Below are 17590 nucleotides of genomic sequence, written 5' to 3'. Positions count from 1 at the left end.
CATGCTCTCTCTTTCTCTCTTTCTCACAAATATAATATAATTAAATAAATAAATAAATACAAAATGATTCTCAAATCCTAGTTAGATTTCCCTCCCCTGTCTGAGGCTCAGAACCTGTGTTTCCCTTTCCCTCTGTTAAAAAAAAAAAAGGGGCAGGTGGGCAGGGCACCTGGGTGGTTCAGTCAGTTGAGCATCCGGCTTTGGCCCAGGTCATGATCTCACGGGCTCTGTGCTGACAGCTCAGAGCCTGGAACCTGTTTCAGATTCTGTGTCTCCCTCTCTCTCTGCTCCTCCCCTGCTCATGCTCTGTCTCTCTCGCTCTCTCAAAGATAAATCAACATTAAAAACAAAAAGATTAACAACTGTTATAGAGGCACTAAATACTAGGACCAAAATGAAAGCTTCTGTTTGATGCAATCAAATTAAATTGAAAGGGAGTTGAAAGGTGAATAATTTTCTCATTTCTGACTCACTATTATTTAAATTTTTTTTAACGTTTATTTATTTTTGAGACAGAGAGAGACAGAGCATGAACGGGGGAGGGGCAGAGAGAGAGGGAGACACAGAATCGGAAGCAGGCTCCAGGCTCCGAGCCGTCAGCCCAGAGCCCGACACTGGGCTCGAACTCACGGACCACGAGATCGTGACCTGAGCTGAAGTCGGACGCCCAACCAACTGAGCCACCCAGGCGCCCCATCTGACTCACCCTTATTTAAAGCAGTGTCTACATGCCTCCTAAAATGTTCTCAATTAGTGATGCCTGACCCCCACTTTGGGGGAATTGCACCACACTATAATGAGTGCCTGGTTTTTAAATCTGTTGAGAAAAGAAGCTAAAACCACAACATGAGAGAGTTTCCATCTGCACAGAGAAAACTGACCTCAGGTTTTTGTAAGTATGTTTCTCCTCAAGAGATATAAAAGAATTTTGTAAAAATTTTAATATAATAAGTGAAGCTTGAGAACGCTAGAGACTAGGGCATTTCTTTCCCAGAGAACTTTAAGAACAGGCCAAAGATATGGAGTGGAATACACTCTTCAGAGAGATAGGACCTCGGGGGTCATTTAAGGCAGGATCTCTTCCTCATCGTTCCATAAACGCATGTACAAACTCGGATGCATGGGTATGCGTGTGCATGGAGGCACACACACCCCCCACTCATAGTCTCTTAGGCCCCACTCCCCCCAGGTGGCCATCCATCCTCCGCTTGATCGTGCTTGGCCATGGGGCCTCAGCTGACAGCTCCCTCCACTGCTGACATCAGTCCTGTAGTTGAATGAATGGCTTGTTCGCAGACTGTGCCGTGCAGATTGTCTTCCCACAAAACCTTACCCATTTACCTAGGCCGTCTGTCAGCAGGGCAGAGGCAGGGTATGCTCCGTCCCCCTTGGAATTTCATTCTAGAGCTGTGCAGTCCCATAGAACGTTTTGTGCTGATGGAAATGTTCTGTAATGTTTACTGTCTGATACGGCAGCCAGGGGACACATGTGACCTTTGGGCATTTGATATGTAGCTAGTGGGAATGAGGAGTTGGGGTGTTCATTTTACACAAATTTTTGAAATGTTTTGTTTTTGAGAGAGAGAGAGACAAAGAGAGAGAGCAAGCAGGGGAGAGGCAGAGAGAGAGAGGGAGACACAGAATCTGAAGCAGGCTGCAGGCTCTCAGCTGTCAGCACAGAGCCCAACCCAGGGCTTCAGATTAGTGACCCATGAGATCATGGCCTGAGCCAAAGTCATTTGCTTAACCGACTGAGCCACCCAGGTGCCCCAGCATTTTACTTAATTTTAGTCACATTACAATAGCCACATGTGGTTGGTGGCTACTTATTGCAGAGCACAGCTCTAGAGTGATGAAGATAGCTTCTGGATGAGTAGCACTCCCAGATGAGAGAAAACAAACGTGCCCCCACTCCTTTTATCCCGCTTTGTGCCATCAGCCATTATCAGTCCATGCCCCCGCTCTTCAAAAGGGAAAGAATTTAGATATTATTCTTCAAAATATCCCATTCTTCACCCCATTCTCCCCATATTCCCCCTCTTTCTCTACATACCAAGGCTTCCCAGGGGGAGCCAGATTTTTTTTTTTTTTTTTTTTTTTTTTTTGCAGAGAGACAAAACTGAGAAGATGTGAAACTTACTGCCAAGAAGTTGCAAGCAAACATGCCCCAGGGGTGTGTATAAAGGGACAGAGTATGAAAGATGGCATTTCCACTCTGCTGCTTTGCAAAAAATACACATGCAATTAAGAAAGTAATGTCTATTTCCTTAGATTAAGGAATTACTGTATCTTGTAGTTATGTAAAAGTCCCTTATTTTTGGAGATACCTGTTGGGACTTAAAAGTGACATGCCATGATGTACTATCAGTGTGTGTGTGGGCACAATATGAGTGCATGAGTGTCCACACTAATATAGATACATATCTACATACATATGTAGATATACACCCGGGTAGATGAATATATAGATTAGACAGATTGGGTAGATAGTTCCATAAACATATAGATAAATTAAAAAGATGGCAGCTAGATACATACATAGTTACATACAAAAAGAGATCATACAGATAGATAGATTGGAAGATAGGAAGATAAAAGACAGCTAGCTAGCTAGCTAGATATAGAGCAAATTATATCATTGTTAAAAGTAGGGGTAGGAGTATGAATGTTCATGGGAAAAACACAAACAGGAAGTACTGCTAATTAAAAAAATGCTTTTATTCCTGCCAACTAGAGGCCATTAAAGGCCAGCGTGAGTGGGCACGGCTTTCCCAGCCCGTCCAAACAGGTGCCGCGTAGAAGGGGCAGCGAGACAGGACCAGACCGGGTCCACAGATGAGGAGAAAGAGTCACAGGAAGGAAGAGGAACCAGTAATCTGCTTGGGCAGGATGATATTAGATCCTCCCCACCCCATCTCCTTTCCACTCTGGCCCTCCTCCCTCATTCCAGGCCTTGCAGGGATGGGGAGCTGGGCCAGAGCAAGGCCGCAGGGGCACCAACACTGGCCACGGAGGCAGTGGAAGGAAGGGTAAGGATGGCAAAGCACTACTGAATCCAGGGAGCTCAGCTGCAGGAGGCAGGTGGCCTGCAGAGACAAAGAGAGGGTGAGTTTGGGTTTGTTGCTGTCACCCCACCCCTCAAAGTCACTGGTGGGGAGAGGGACAGATATCAGTTCTCTACCCTGGATATATACACTCACATCCCAATCCAACCCCCTTTTCCTTCTACATCTGTCAGTGGAAATATAGACTCAGCGGGTGTTAGCATCTAACCTTGTAGGCCATGGAAGGAATGAAGAAAGCTGTATCAATGTTCCCTTGGTGACCCCAACTGGAGATCCATGCCCTCTTGCGGGTCAAGGAGTCAGCCTTCCCCACACCCTGCAGGAGTGAGGCCTGGCCTGTGGATTCTTACCCCAGCAGGGCTTGAGAGAGGCTTGGGGTGGGTTGTCACTCAGACACCTGTCCGGTGCTGTCCCCCAGCACAGCTGATAGCAGGAGGGACCCAAGGATTCCAGGGCAGGCAGGACTGCTGAAGACACACTCCCAGGGGGCTGCCACGAAAAGTAAGAGGAGACCCTCAGTTGTCAGTGATGCCTCCTATTTAGCAGAACTGGGGCCCCAAGGCTGCCCCCATGCCTCCAACTGTCTCCTGCACAACTCTAGAGGGCACCATTCACATAGTAGACTGTGAGCATGGTGCTTTCTGAAATGTGAATTGTAGGAACCAGGAGCAGTCAGGAATTGGGAGAAGCAGTGAGCCCTTGTCTTCCCAGTTCACAAACTCCCCTCTCTTCCTGGATACCTGTGCAGAGATGATCCCAGGGGAGGCATTGGGCACAGTTGGTACATGGGAAGCACCTACAAGGTGAGAGTAGATCCACTCAGAAGGAGGAATATGTTTGGGGAGCGGGGAGTAGCGGGGAGGTTCTAAGAAAGATGGCAACTTCTGGCAGGGATGGGAGGAGATGGATGCTATAACCCTAAACTGCCTTCCTCCCCAAGGCAGGCCCTTGGGAGACTGGGGAAGAAGGATTAAATGTCAGGGATGGTAAACGGGGCAGTGCAGACCTAAAGAGCAGAGACTCTGAATGCTGAGCATCTAACACAGAATCTGGCACATGGAAGATGCCAAGTAAATGTTTAGTGGATGGATGGATGGATGGATGGATGGATAGTGGAGGGACAGACAGGTGGATGGGTGGATAGATGGATAGGTGAGTGGATGGATGCATGGATAGATCCATGCACGCATGGATGCATGGAAGGATGGGTGGGTAGATGAGTGGATGGAAGGATGGATGTGCAGGAAAATTACCTGGAATCTGCATTTCCCACTTGAGCTTCTCTTGTCGGCGCCATTTGGCTCTTCGGTTGGAAAACCAGACCTGAAGGAGAGCAGAACGGTGTAGCTGGCTGTGCCCTTCGCTACCTGGCACCTACTGCTCTCATCACATGTTTCTGGTCTGGACCCAGAGCACAGACCCTTCCTCAGACCTGATGTCCCTCCTCCCTGCTCTGGCCTTTGTTCGCTGTCCCCCTCCTCACTTCAAAGGCTTGGAGTGGGGAAGAGAAGAGAGGAATCGGCAGAAGGAGAACAAGGAGGGTCTTGTGTCTGACTTTTTTCTACAAACGAATCTCTTTCCACCTTTTCCCCGCCATCTGCCCCTCACCAGAACCCAAAACCACCTCAGCACAGAGTCTTTGTTCTTGCGTTTTGTGCACCTTGTGTGGCAGAGTTCACTCACCCTCACCGTGTCCTCAGGCAGAGAGGTGGCAGCGGCCAGCTTTCCACGGGCCACCGAATCAGGATACTGCCCACGCTGGAACTCTGCAGAGATCGAGGCTCAAGTAGTAAGGTCACAGGGAGAGGAGCAAGGCATGGATCTCCCCCTCAGGCCCCATTCCCACCTGCTATGACCCTAAACTACCCTCCTCCTTAAGGTAAGGCCACCCACAGCCTCCGTTTCTCAGCCTTTGCCCACAGGCCACAGGGCCGTTGCCTGTGTCACACCAAGCACCCTTTCACCTGCTGTCTGCCCCAGCCCTGGCACCTTTCTCCAGAGCCTCAGCTTGGCCTGGGGAGAAGATGGTCCGATTCCGGTGGCCAGTCCCTGGGTGGGGACCCCGAGGAACTTCACAGCCACTGCGGGGAGTGTGAGGAACTGGAGTCAAAACATCTGTAAAGGGGGACAGTGGCTTGTAGCGGTTTGTGATGTTTCTTCTCATCAGATGGGGTTCCCAAGGCCCTGGGGCTATGGATAAGGGACAACATGGATATAAGAGCAGAGCCATGCTTGTAGGGCATTCACAGTTTCTTGGAGGTTACTAAAGGAGCACTTAGTGGGAGGCACTCCCAATGCCATGGTTGAGTGCATGCTTCGTGTTTGGGGAAACAGCAGCAAGGTTGGCCCAGGTTTGCATGATTCCACAGAATGTGAAGAGTACTCTGAGAGGCTGTGCGTGAGGCATAGGGAGGGTGTGGGAGGTCCAGCCCTGCCTCTTCCTTGGCAGATCCTGTGAACCTAGGAGCCAGAGGACCTGAGTTCTGTCACAGGACCTGCCAACAACTAGCTGGTAACCTTGGGTAAGCCATTTCTCTTCTCTAAGCTTCAGTTCTTTTCTGCCAGGAGAGAGCAATACTCCTTGCCAGGCCCTCCTTATTGTCTTGTTGTCAGTGAGGGTGATCCAAGAAAGAACAAGAAAGGGCTTTGCCAACTGTAAGATGCTTATGTTTGCTCTGATCATCCCTGTAAAATGCTTACGTTTGCAGCTCCAAGACCCACCTGGTGACCTGAGCTGTGCCCAGGGCAGTCGGTGGTCCTCCTGTAGTGCCCGCAGGACTCGGTTGATGGAAGAGACCTGGGGGTGTCAGGGTGTTGAGAGGGGAGGTGGTGCACAGACCCAGGGTTATATCCTGAGGATGTTCCCCCAGTAGCCTTTCTCTCCTCCGTCCTGGCCCACACATCTTTCCCAGGGAAGCCTCCTTTCTTCTCTCCTATCTCGCCACTCCCACTTTACAGAAGGGGGCCCAGCAACCCTGCCCTGCCAGGCTGGAATGGCCTCATTGCCAAGTAAGAAGGGATCTTCTTCCCAGACGGCCTGTTCACCAGCCTTGGTGCAGGGAGGGGAGGGCACTTACACTGGGAGTCTTGTCCTGGGTGCAAAGCCCTTCAGCACAGAGCTGGCGTTGGATCTCCCAGGCAAAGAGGGCAGGGCGCTCACCCTTCAGCTGGGCAATTCGAGCCACCACAGGGGGTGTGGCCAGTCGGGGTTTGCTTCCCCCAATCCCCTTGGGCTCCAAGACACCTGTGCGGTAGTAACGCGCTAGGATCTTGCTCACACAGCCATTAGATACCTGGGTCAGATAAGAAGCAAGGACAGGTAAGGCATGATGGGCAGAGGGTGAGTGTCCCTAGGGCAGCAGGAGGCTCCAAGGCAAAGTGAGACTTACTGGACCAGGCTGCAGAGTTAAGAATTCAGCCTCATCTTTGGGAGCCTGAAGCTCCCCATCCCAGGCCCCAAGAGGGTCTTCTAGGAAGTAGCCCAAGCCTCGAAAGCCCTCAGAGTCTGCAACAGCCTCAGACTTGCCTTAAGAGGGTGCTTTGTTCCTGCTTCTTGTCCCCATCACCTGGTAAAGCATACTACCTTAAGGCTCCGTGAGATGTCGCAGGGCCGCATCCCGCTGACTGCCAGCCGAACAATCTGCTGCCGGGTGTCCAGGGGCAGGGGCCGGCCGTTCACAAAAAGCCCCCCTAGCTGATTCACACTGCTGGTCCCTGGACATGAGAAGGAGGCATCCACACATCTCCCCTCTCCCCAGCCCACCTGTGGCAAGGAGGACCCTCTTGGGGAGGGTTACTCAGGCCCCTCAAGTCTGGTTTCCCACCACACAGAAAGTCCTCTCCCCAGGGGACTGCTCCCCTTCTGCTCCCAGGGTCCCCCAGCTCTCACTTTCTTTGGGAGGTGGCTCATAGTTGAGTCTTTGCTTTGGGGCCATTTTCACTGACCCCACTGATCTAAGGGAAGCAGGGTGGAGCAGAGAGGGAGTGACTGAACCAAACTCCCCCAGAACACTGGCCAAGGGCATGGAAACCATGTGGATGAAAGCAGGGCCCTGAGATATACTTTCCCTCCTTGCACCAACCTGTTCTTCCCACTTCTCCCAGGTGTCTTACCATCCTGTGGCATGTTCCAGGCTGACACTTCTCACAGAAGGGCAGGAACTGGGAAGACTGGGGAGAGGGGTTCCTCCTGGGAGCTCCTTCTTTGGTCTTGGAGCTCAGTCTACAATGATTGAGGTTATTTGGGTGAAATCTCTTGCTCAGAACCGTCTTGGGTTGTAGTGTTTTGTGATAGAGGGCCACGTTTCTAAAATTTGCCAGAAGGTTGGCTCAGAAAATCCAAGTTCTCTTTACTTATGCCCTTCTGTGATGAACTAATACATCACAGGGCCAGCAGAGGACTGGATCTTTCTGGATGACCTGATAAGGGCCTGGAGGGTGAGAGGGTTCTCACTTCTCACACATTCATTATAAGAATTCAGGGAGGTGGAAAAGGATTATGCTCCCAAACGCTAATGCCTTTCCCTTTTGCAAATGGACACCTGTTGTCTCTGATCCCTCAAAAGCCTTCTCAGCACTTGGGCCTCCTAAGTTCAGTCTCAATAGGGTCAAAACCCAAACCTTAGAATATTCTGCCTAGCCAGAAGAGGGCAATCAGTGACCAAAGATCCCAATTGCCTTGGTCTGAGGTTAGAGACCAGGTTCAAGACTCTGCCTTCACTATCAGAAAGCTATTAAGGTTAGTTTCTCCAAACCACCAACCAGAAAGCTTTCCTCAGAAAACTTCCCCTGGGAGGTCTTGCTCCTGACTCTTTTTGTACTCTCCAGGGACCTCTGGGGAAACACAGGGGCTCCGTTCCCCCCCCCCCCCGCCCCGCCCTGGGGAATCGAGGTTCTGGTTCCACCCACTGGAAGTATTGACGAACAAGCATGAATTCCTGGCTTCTCTCAGAAGACACATCTCCTGGCATCTTCTAACCTGCTGGGGTTGTTGTTCTTATTAACTCTGGAGAGTTCTAGATCTCACAGAGAAGGAGCTTCACTCTCAGAGACCAATTCCTTGGGATCAGACACTCACTCGTTGAACTAACACTTATGGAAAGCATGTTGAAGGCAGAGAGCGAGGAATAGGAGAGAGCTGCATGGTGACACAATACATTGTGAGCACAGGAGAGTCTCTGAGCAGCAAGGGACGCTTTGTCTCTCTTGCTTTCATCAGCAAGTAACAGGAGTTGAAACCACCTCTTTTCATGCCTGGAACCCTGGCAGGGCTAGAGGTCACCCCAGGAAATAGCTTGTGCATAGAACTTTCCTGTAATAACTATGCCATCTTGGCTCAGTTAACTAATCTGCAATTATTTGCTGAATAAAGTATTAACCATCAGCACATTGCTGGTTGTTCAGGATGAAGGGAGTGAAAAGAAAGGAACCCTCCAAGAGATTACAGTGCAGCCGGGAAGAGGAGAGAAGTGCAGGGGGGAAACAGGGAACTCACAGATTATGGCATCCAGAGCCGCTTTTCAACTCGGTGGCTGAATTGGCTTTTACTCACTCCTCTCCGGACAGGTAGAGACACATTCCCCTTTGAGCTCTCATCTTTCCAGAAAGTCAGGAAAGAAGGCAGAGATCTTTCCAAAAAGAAAGCCGAGGCACGGATCGGCATTCCCACAAATCAGGGACCACCCAGGGAACAAAACTCAAGGAGGGTTAGTTAGAAGCCAGTCCCTCACCAGAAGACAACATTTCCAACTCCTCATCGTGGGGCTCTTTCTCTGCCCCCAACCCTGCTTCCCATAGGTGTGATTGCCAGCTAAGCAATGGAGAGAGGAGAGTCAAGAATGCAAAGGGCTCTGTCGGGGCAGTGGGATATGGGAGCTCAGGATACCAGCCAAGCCTTTGAAATGACTGTGTGCCCTCTAAGTGACCAGAGCTCAGAGGAGGAGTGGGGACTCAGGTTCCATATCCAAACTTAAATCCACATCCAACCTTTCCCAACAGCCACCCACTCCTTCCCAGCGCTCATAATAACTCGTCTGGGAAAAGAACTGGTGCTCACAAGTTGGAAAAGCAGGGTAGGAGTTGGAGAGGCAGGAAGGCGCTAGGCTGCAAAGACAGAAGGGGAGAGAAGTTGGCTTGGTCACACAAAGACATGGAGACAGCATGGGAGGCAGAGCAGACAATGAGCCTGTAGGTGAGCTACCTGTGTGGAGGCAATGAGGTGGGTGCTTCAGTGGGAGGGTCTCAGTCTCCTGTGCTGGGCTCCTGAGACCCCTGCAGGTTCCAGGGGTGATGGTGGTCTGGTCCTAGTAACAGCCTCCACTCTGCTCCTGCTTCAGTCCTGCCAGGGGGTCCAGAGCTACAGAGAGCCCGTGCTCAGGAACAGAGGGCGGCCTTCTGGGAGCAGCCAGTGATGTCACAGGCCATGAGCAGAGGAGAGAGGAGGAGGGAGGTGTGCATGGGGCTGACAGACACCGGCCCCGAGGCAGAGCAAACCACAGCCACTGACCCATTCTGTCCTTCCATGGGAAGTCCTCAGAGCCCATCTTGTGTCTACCTGCCACCATAAAGCAGGGACAGAGCCATCTTCCATGCAGGCCCCCCTGGACCCAGAGTGCACCCACTCAGGGGCCAGGACTCCTGAAGGGAATGGAGAATATGGAAATGGGGGAATTTCAGACTATATCCTCAAGGCTTGGAATGCACAGAAGCCCAAAGGTGACTTCCAGAACCACAGACAGCTTCCCAGCCAGAATGCACACGCCAGGGGTCTGGGATCAACTCCTGGGTCTTGTGTATATTACTAGCAAAGATAAATGGGTATATAGACTGATACCGAATACTGGCCAAGTTGACCTCTAACTCTCTGAGAGAACGATGGTACATGTAGAAAAGCACGTGTCACACAGCACCAGCTCTCTCCAGAGAGCATCTTCACCAATGCTCCAATTGGCTCCTTGACTGAGGTGACACCAAAGGTGAATTTTTGCCTAGAAGTAGGGGGACCCTCGACTAGAACCCTGGCAACAGTGGTGATGGTAATGAGCCTCTAAGGGTAGTTAGGATGCAAGTGGGGTGTTTATGAGGAGGAATGCAGCTTGGTTTTTATTCTCTCCATCTCTAGATGTCAGCAGGCTCCATTCTACTAGGGATTTGGTGCTATTAAACTCTATGTTATAAATGACACTCCTGTTTCCACAGAGGACACCAAAGGTTATCTGGATCATTGTTGGGGTGGGGGAAACCAGTAGTTGGCTAGGTGGTTCTTCTGGAGTGGGATGCTGCAGGTGAAAGAAACACAGCCCTAGCAATGGAAGCTTCATGGCCACCATAGTTTTGGGCAGATCCTTCATGAAGGAATCAACATGGGAAGTCCTTTGGGTCCATTCCATACCTTGGATTCTGTGAAACCCTCTCAGAAGTCAGGCTGAAAGTAAGTAGGGTGTAGGGCAATAAGAGTAGCCCCAGAGGGTGGAAGAATGGATTTCGCTGGCCAGTGCTCTGGTTTTGGGGAGGAATGGGGTGGGTTGTTGTACATTCAGCTTGATCCTAGGATTGAGAACACTTGTTCTCAAAACAGGGCCAAATGTGTCACAGAAATGGATTTTCTGTCTTACCTCCATTTGTACTCCCCTCCTCTTCCAGCCTTCTTCAGCACCCTCAGGCTGGCCTAGAGCCCCTGGCCATGGGGGGAGACTGTAGCACGTGACTTTTGCATCGTGGGTAGGACAGCACATACTCTAGTGCCCATAGAGCCCATTCAATCTCTGGGCAGCTGGGTCGGCTGCTCACTCTACTCAGCCATGCCTGGGTGAGAGAGGGTCCCATGGAAGTCCTGCCCTTAGTCCTCCTCTTCTGCCTCATCCCTTCCCCCCACATCTGCCCCTGATCTGGGGGCACAAGTCTCCAGGTCCTGACCCGCTATTCTCATAGACAGCTGCATGAGGGTGGAGATAGGGGTATCAGGGGGAGAAGGGACAAGCCCTGGCAGATGGTGGTGGCAGCGATTTCCCCCATAAACTACCCTCCCCCCCCCCACCTTTACAACATGCTCTTGGGTCTGAACAAACAGAGTCTTTCGACCCAGAGATGATGAGGGGAGGGAAAAGAGAGGAAGGGCCCTGGCAGGGGGGCCTAGCCTGCCCAAAGGCTCAGCCACTCAGCCCTCTGCCCAGCGCACCAGACTGTTTGAGGAGCAAATATCTGCCCTCACCGTCTGACTCTCTCAACCTCCCCCACCAGGTTTGGGGCTAATTGTCCCTCATTAGCTAGGACCAGGCTGCTACCAGCCCCTGCCATCTGCTCGAAATTATACATTAACTCAGAGGTCTTGCCACCCGCCAGCCAGGCTGTGCGCCCCTCTCCAGGCCACCCATGGCCATTCCAGCCTGTCCCTCACCCTGATGCAGAGTCCCAACTGCTGGCTTCTTCTGCCCTCAGGACCTCTGAGTATAAAGCCCAGTGGCTGTGGGAAAAGATCTGTCCTCAGGAGAGGTGGTAGGAAGTCCCCTGCCCTCCTCGAGGGGCCAGAAGACAAGACAGGCTCGTGCGTAAAGCTGGCGAGGGCAGGGCGCAGCCAGTGCGGAGTCCGGGGCGGGCGGGCGGCTTTGGTCTGACGCCTCACCGGGGGTTTCTGGCACTCACGGGGGGAGGTGACACCGATTCCAGGCTGTTTCCACCCCTCTCTGTGGCATCTGTTAGTAGGCTGTGGGGTTCTGTCTCGCATCTTCCCTCTCTCCAGCAAGCACCATCTCATACCAACCCTCAGCTTTCCAGAGCGCACTGTTAACCGCCACCTCTCCAAAATCCCTCTCTGGCAGCGCTTGCCTCCTGGTTTAAGGTCACTAGTTTCCTTGCTACAAAAACATGGGGAATCTTCAAGTGCTCTGGATATTCCTAGGCTTAACATTGAATTTGCAACCCCTCCTCACCCTCAAAACTTGATGTAGTCATCCTGCTTTCCCCACCCAGACCCTGCTCTTTTTTGCTCAGTTTCTAGAACGCTGACTATCTGGCTCCCTCCCTCCCAATGCGCCTGGGAGGCAGTGAAGAGCCCGTCCTCCCAACTGTGGCTTTGAACTGGGGCACAGAAAATGCCCCCCTTGCCCAACCTCCTTTTTGCCATGAGCCCCTAGCTTCTGAGCTCAACCCTTCCCCATGTTTCTCTCAGGACTGGGCTTCGCTGGGTAGGGTGGGGAATCTGCACTCCCCTGGAGAGAGCCGGAGAGTTCAAACGTTAGAACCAAGTGCCCAGGGAGGCCAGGCAAGGAAACCCACGGGGACGTGAAGGGCAGGCGACGAAGAGCCCAGCCCAGAGCCACCGGGACCAACACTGCGCGCGCCTCAGACCCCAGCCGACCGGGGCGGTCAGACAATGCTCTGCGCGCAGCCTGTGGAGTGCGTGCTCGGGTCCGCATGCGCACCAGCCCTGCCGGTGGGGAAGGGCACCAGCCCTGGGGAAGGCGCTGCGCTCGAGCTGGGCCTTCACACCCACCCAGTAACCTGAAATCCAGTCTGTTCCCAGGAGACCGGCAGCTCCATGCTCCCCAGAGCTTCCCTCCTCCTTCCCCCCCCCCCCCCCCAGGTTGCAAGGGGTAGGGGATCTGGGAAGGCAGAATAGCAGTCCAGGGTTTTAAGTACACTTGATAACCTTTATGTTTTTAGAGCAGTCCTAGATTTACAGAGAGCTTTCAAAGATAATACAGAGAGTCCTCATATACCTCACACCCAGGTTCCCTGATTATTAATATCTTACATTAATATTGTATATTTGTGGTAATTAATAAACCAACACTGATATGTTATTATTAGCTAAAACCTATTCTGTATTCAGATTTCCTCAGGTTTTCCTCTTTCCGGGAGCCATCCAGGACCCCACTTTACATTTACCTGCCATGTATCCTTGGGCTTCTCTTGGCTGTGACAATTTCTGTTTCTTTTCTTGTTTTTGGTAACTTTGAAAATTTTGTAGAACTTCCTTCCATTGGGATTTGTCTGATTTTTTTTTTTTTTTTTTGAGAGAGAGAGAGGGTGTGCACATGGGTGTGTGCAAGTTGGGGAGAGGGGGAGAGAGGCAGAAGGGCAGAGGGAGAGAGAGCGCGCACACCCGCACTCGAAATTCCCAAGCAGCCTCTTTGTTCAGCACAGAGCCTGTTGCGGGCTCTACCCCAGGACTCTGGGATCATGACCTGAGCTGAACTGGACTACCCAGGAGTCCCTAATGTTTTCCTAATGGTTACACTGGGCTTATGAGTTTTGAGGAAGACCAAAAAAGGTAAGTGCCATTCTCATCACATTATGGTAAGGGTACATGTTGTCAGGGGCTCCCGGGTGGCTCAGTCGGTTAAGCTTCCGACTTTGGCTCAGGTCATGATCTTGCAGTTTGTGGGTTCAAGCCCCACGTCGGGCCCTGTACTAACAGCTCAGAGCCTGGAGCCTGCTTCAGATTCTGTGTCTTCCTCTCTCTGCCCCTCCCCCTCCCCCTCCTCCCCCTCCCCTGCTTGTGCTCTGTCTCTCCCCCTCTCAAAAATAAATTTTTTAAATTTTTTAAAAAAAGGGTACATGCTGTCAAATGACAGCTCTCTGTTGATGTTGACCTTGATCACCTGGCTGAGGTAGCGTTTGTCAGGTGTCTCCACTGAAGTTACTCATGTGTCTCCTTTCCGTACAGTGCTTTTCTGAAGAAAGTCCTCACACTTGAGGGGGGAGTTATGTTTTCAGCTCAAGGGTGGAGTATCTACATAAATCGTTGGGATTTCTGCTGCCCAGGAGATTTCTCTCTTCCCTCCCATTTATTTATTCAATAATTTCTTTATATCAATATGGATTTGTGGATAATTATTTTATTCTTTGCATTATAATCCAGCGTACTACTTTATTTTGTTGCTCAAATTGTTCCAACTTTGGCCATTAGGAGCTCTTTCAGTTTGACCCCTGTATCCCTTTGGCATAGCCCCATTATTGTGGAATTTGGTTTTTATCTCGAGCCTCTGTGTGTTTCCTTACTTTTTGGTGCTGGAAGAGGATCCAGGCTTATCTTGTATATTTCCTGCCCCAGGGCTAGACTCAGCCATTTCTCCAGGAATCCTGGCACCTTTTGTTGAAGAATGGCATGAGAAATAAAGATCTGGTACTGGATAACGTTTGCTGCTATTGGGGTGTCAGTGTTTCGAGGTTCTCTCAGGTGACAGAGCAGAGAAATAGATGTGCATGGACTAACCAGTGTCTATAGACATGTCTATAAATAGTTCTATATGTAACCATTTGAATCTATATTAAACTACACGCGTTTAACTAAATGTGATGTCTCCAGCTCTGATCCATTATTACATGGATCCTCCCCTCCTAGTTTCTGTGAACTCCTGCATAATACTGATGTACAACTTACTTTCTGTTCGTCTTACAGACTCCACTCATTTCCAAAGATACTTAAATCAGCACCTTTTCCCCCACTCCCTTCATTGAAGCTGTTCCACACATTTGCAATACAGTTAGATTATTTTGTCACATTCTGGATTTCGTCTTAGGAGCCCCTGACTTCTACATCATTTTTTAAAAGTTTGTATACATTAAGGTTCACTCTTTGTGCTAGAAAGTCCTATAGTATGTGATAAATGCATACTGTTATGTATCCACAAGTACAGTTATTGTACAGAGTAGTTTCACCACCCTGAGAAATCCTCAGTGCTCCACCTATTCGACCCTCCTCCCTGCCCCCAAGCCCCTGGCAACCACTGATCTTTTTACTATCACTATAGTTTTGCCTTTTCTAGAATGCCGTGTAAGGGAGCCATGCAGTATATAGCCTTTTCAGACTGGCTTCTTTAACTTAGCAATATGCATTTAAGTTTCCACCATGTCTTTTCACCGCTTGATAGCTTATTTTTTAGTGCTGAATAATGTTCCACTGTCTATATATACCACAGTTTCTCTATCCATTCACCTATTGAAGGACATCTTGGTTGCTTTCAAGATTTGGCAATTATGACTGAAGCTGCTACAAACATCTATGTGCAGGGTTTTGTGTGGACGTAAACTTTTAGCTCCTTTTGGTAAATAGCAAGGAGCACAATTGCCTGACCATATAGTAAGAGTAGTTTTGTAAGTAGCTGCCAAACTGCCTTCCAAAGTGGCTGTACCATTTTGCATCCCGCCAACAATGACCGAGTTTTGTTGCTCTGTGTCTTTTCTAACGTTTGGTGTTGTCAGTGGTCCAGAGTTTGGCAATTCTGTGTCGTGGTATCTCATTATTGTTTTAATTTGCATTTCCCTGATGACCTGTGATGTGCATTATCTTGTCATATGCTTATTTGCCGTCTGTGTATATTTTTTGGTGGTGGGGGGGGGGTCTGTTAAGGTCTTTGGCCCATTTTTTCATCAGATTGTCTCTTATTGATGAGTTTTAAGTGTTCTTTGGATATTTTGGATAATGGTCCTTTATCAGATGTGTCTTTGGCAAATATTTTCTAACAGTTTGTGGCTTATCTTCTAATTTTTTGACATTGTCAAAATTTACGATGTTGTTGACAATAAAATTGAAAATTTTATTTTCAATTGTAATAAAATCCAGTTTATCAATTATTTCTTTTGTGGATCGTATTTTAGATGTTGTATCTAAAAACATATCACCATACTTATAGACTTCATTTTTTTTAGAGCAGTTTTAAGTTCACAGCAAAATTAAGAGGAAGGCACAGGAATTTCCTGCAGACCCCCTACCCTCCACAAGGCATAGCCTCCCCTATTTTCAGTATCCCCCATTTGTTACAACTGATGAACCTAAGCTGTAGATTGTGTGGACATTCTTTATCAGGTTGAAGTAGTTTCTCTGTAATCCTAGTTTCCTGAGAGTTTTTATCATGAATGGATTTTGTTAAATGCTTTTTCTATGTCAGTTGGTACAACTTTTTTTATTCTTTAGCCTACTGATGTGGTGGATCATATTGATTAATCTTTAAAATGTTGAACCAGCTTTGCATACCTGGAATAAATCCACTTGGTCACGGTGTACAATTCTTTTTATACATTATTGGGTTCAGTTTGCTGATATTTTGTTGAGGATATATTAATAAGACATATTGGTCTTCAGTTTCCTTTCTTTTATGTCTTTATCTCCTTGGGTATTAGGGTAATTAATGTTGGTCTCATACATTGAGTTAGGAGGTATTCCCTCAGATAGCCAACTTTGAGAATGAAGGTATAATCTGTCAAGCGGATGTAACTCAGGCTGAAAGAGACACACAAAGCTCGTCTCCTGTAAGTGCATCCAGGGCAGTTCGACTCAGTAATTAACAGTGGGACCTTTATATCCATCAAACCTCAATTCCTATCGTATCCCTGCTATGTTAACGGCATGATCTTGGACCAATTCACTGTTAATTTAACCAATGATTATTGAATACCTACTATGTGCCAGACACTGGGGATAGTGGCAGGGAATAGTCAGAGAAAGACCCTTACCATGTGATTTCACTCATATGTGGAATTTAAGAAACAAAACAAACGAGCAAGGGAAAAGAAAATAAGAGAAAGAGAGAGAGAGAGAAACAAGCCGAGAAACAGACTACAGAGAACAAACTTATGGTTACCAGAGAGAAAGGGGGGTGGGTGAAACAGATGATGGGGGATTAAGTAATGTACTTGTCAGGGTGCCTGGGTGGCTCAGTCGGTTAAGCAGTTAAGCTTTTGATTCTTGATTTCAGCTCAGATCATGATCTCATGGTTCATGATTAGTTCAAGCCCCCAGTTCGAGTCTGCTTCGGATTCTCTCTCTGCCCCTCCCCTCCCACGCTGCCCCACACGCTCTCTCTCTCAAAATAAATAAACACACTTTAAATGAAATAAAAGAAAAAAGAAGTACACTTGTGATGAGCACTGGGTTATGTATGGAATTATTGAATCATTATATTGTGCTTCTGAAACTAATAAAACACTGTATGTTAACTATACTGGAATTAAAATTAAATTAAATTAAATTAAATTAAATTAAATTAAGAATATAGGGGAGCCTGGGTGGCTCAGTAGGGTTATTATCCGACTCTTGATGTCGGCTGAGGACTTGACCTCATGGGTAGTGGGATTGAGCCCTGTGTTGGGCTCTGCACTGACAGTGCAGAGCCTGCTTGGGATTCTCTCGCTACCCCTCTCTCTGCCCCTCCCTCGATCGCGTGCGCTCTCTCTCTCAAAATAAAGAAATAAACTTAAAAAAAAAATTAAAAAGGAAAAAGACAAATGCTAGCCCTCTGGGAACGTGTCTTTTTTTTTTGGCTTACATCTTAAAAATGTCTGTGCTTCAGTTTCCACATCTTTAAAATGGGACTATGGTAGTACCTACCTTGTAGGGCTGTTGTATTATATAAGCTAATATACATAAAGAACATTCTATATGAGTATTATATTATTATTGTTATTACTGTTATTACCACTACTGTTGTATGCCAGTAAGTAATACCATTATCTGTTGACTGAGTTCAGTAGTTCTAGTCTAGGAAATTCCTAGTGCCCCCCGCCCCCCACTTGTTGCCCTTACT

The 17590-nt window shown here is 48.7% G+C and overlaps 1 protein-coding gene across 1 annotated transcript; it reads right to left on the bottom strand.

Annotated features, from left to right (window-relative positions):
* Positions 1–2702: 2702 nt before the first annotated feature.
* Positions 2703–7289, bottom strand: PAX4 (paired box 4). Its single transcript, XM_053218131.1, is given in 12 exon segments — positions 2703–3013; positions 3015–3071; positions 3073–3086; positions 3416–3554; positions 3806–3861; positions 4319–4388; positions 4749–4831; positions 5055–5180; positions 5787–5862; positions 6143–6358; positions 6649–6779; positions 7179–7289. Coding segments are annotated over 12 exon segments (1053 nt in total). The 5' UTR covers positions 7192–7289; the 3' UTR covers positions 2703–2941.
* Positions 7290–17590: the final 10301 nt, after the last annotated feature.

This window comes from Acinonyx jubatus, chromosome A2 (assembly GCF_027475565.1).
Source record: "Acinonyx jubatus isolate Ajub_Pintada_27869175 chromosome A2, VMU_Ajub_asm_v1.0, whole genome shotgun sequence".
Lineage (NCBI taxonomy): Eukaryota > Metazoa > Chordata > Mammalia > Carnivora > Felidae > Acinonyx > Acinonyx jubatus.
This window is presented reverse-complemented; position numbering and strand designations above follow the sequence as displayed.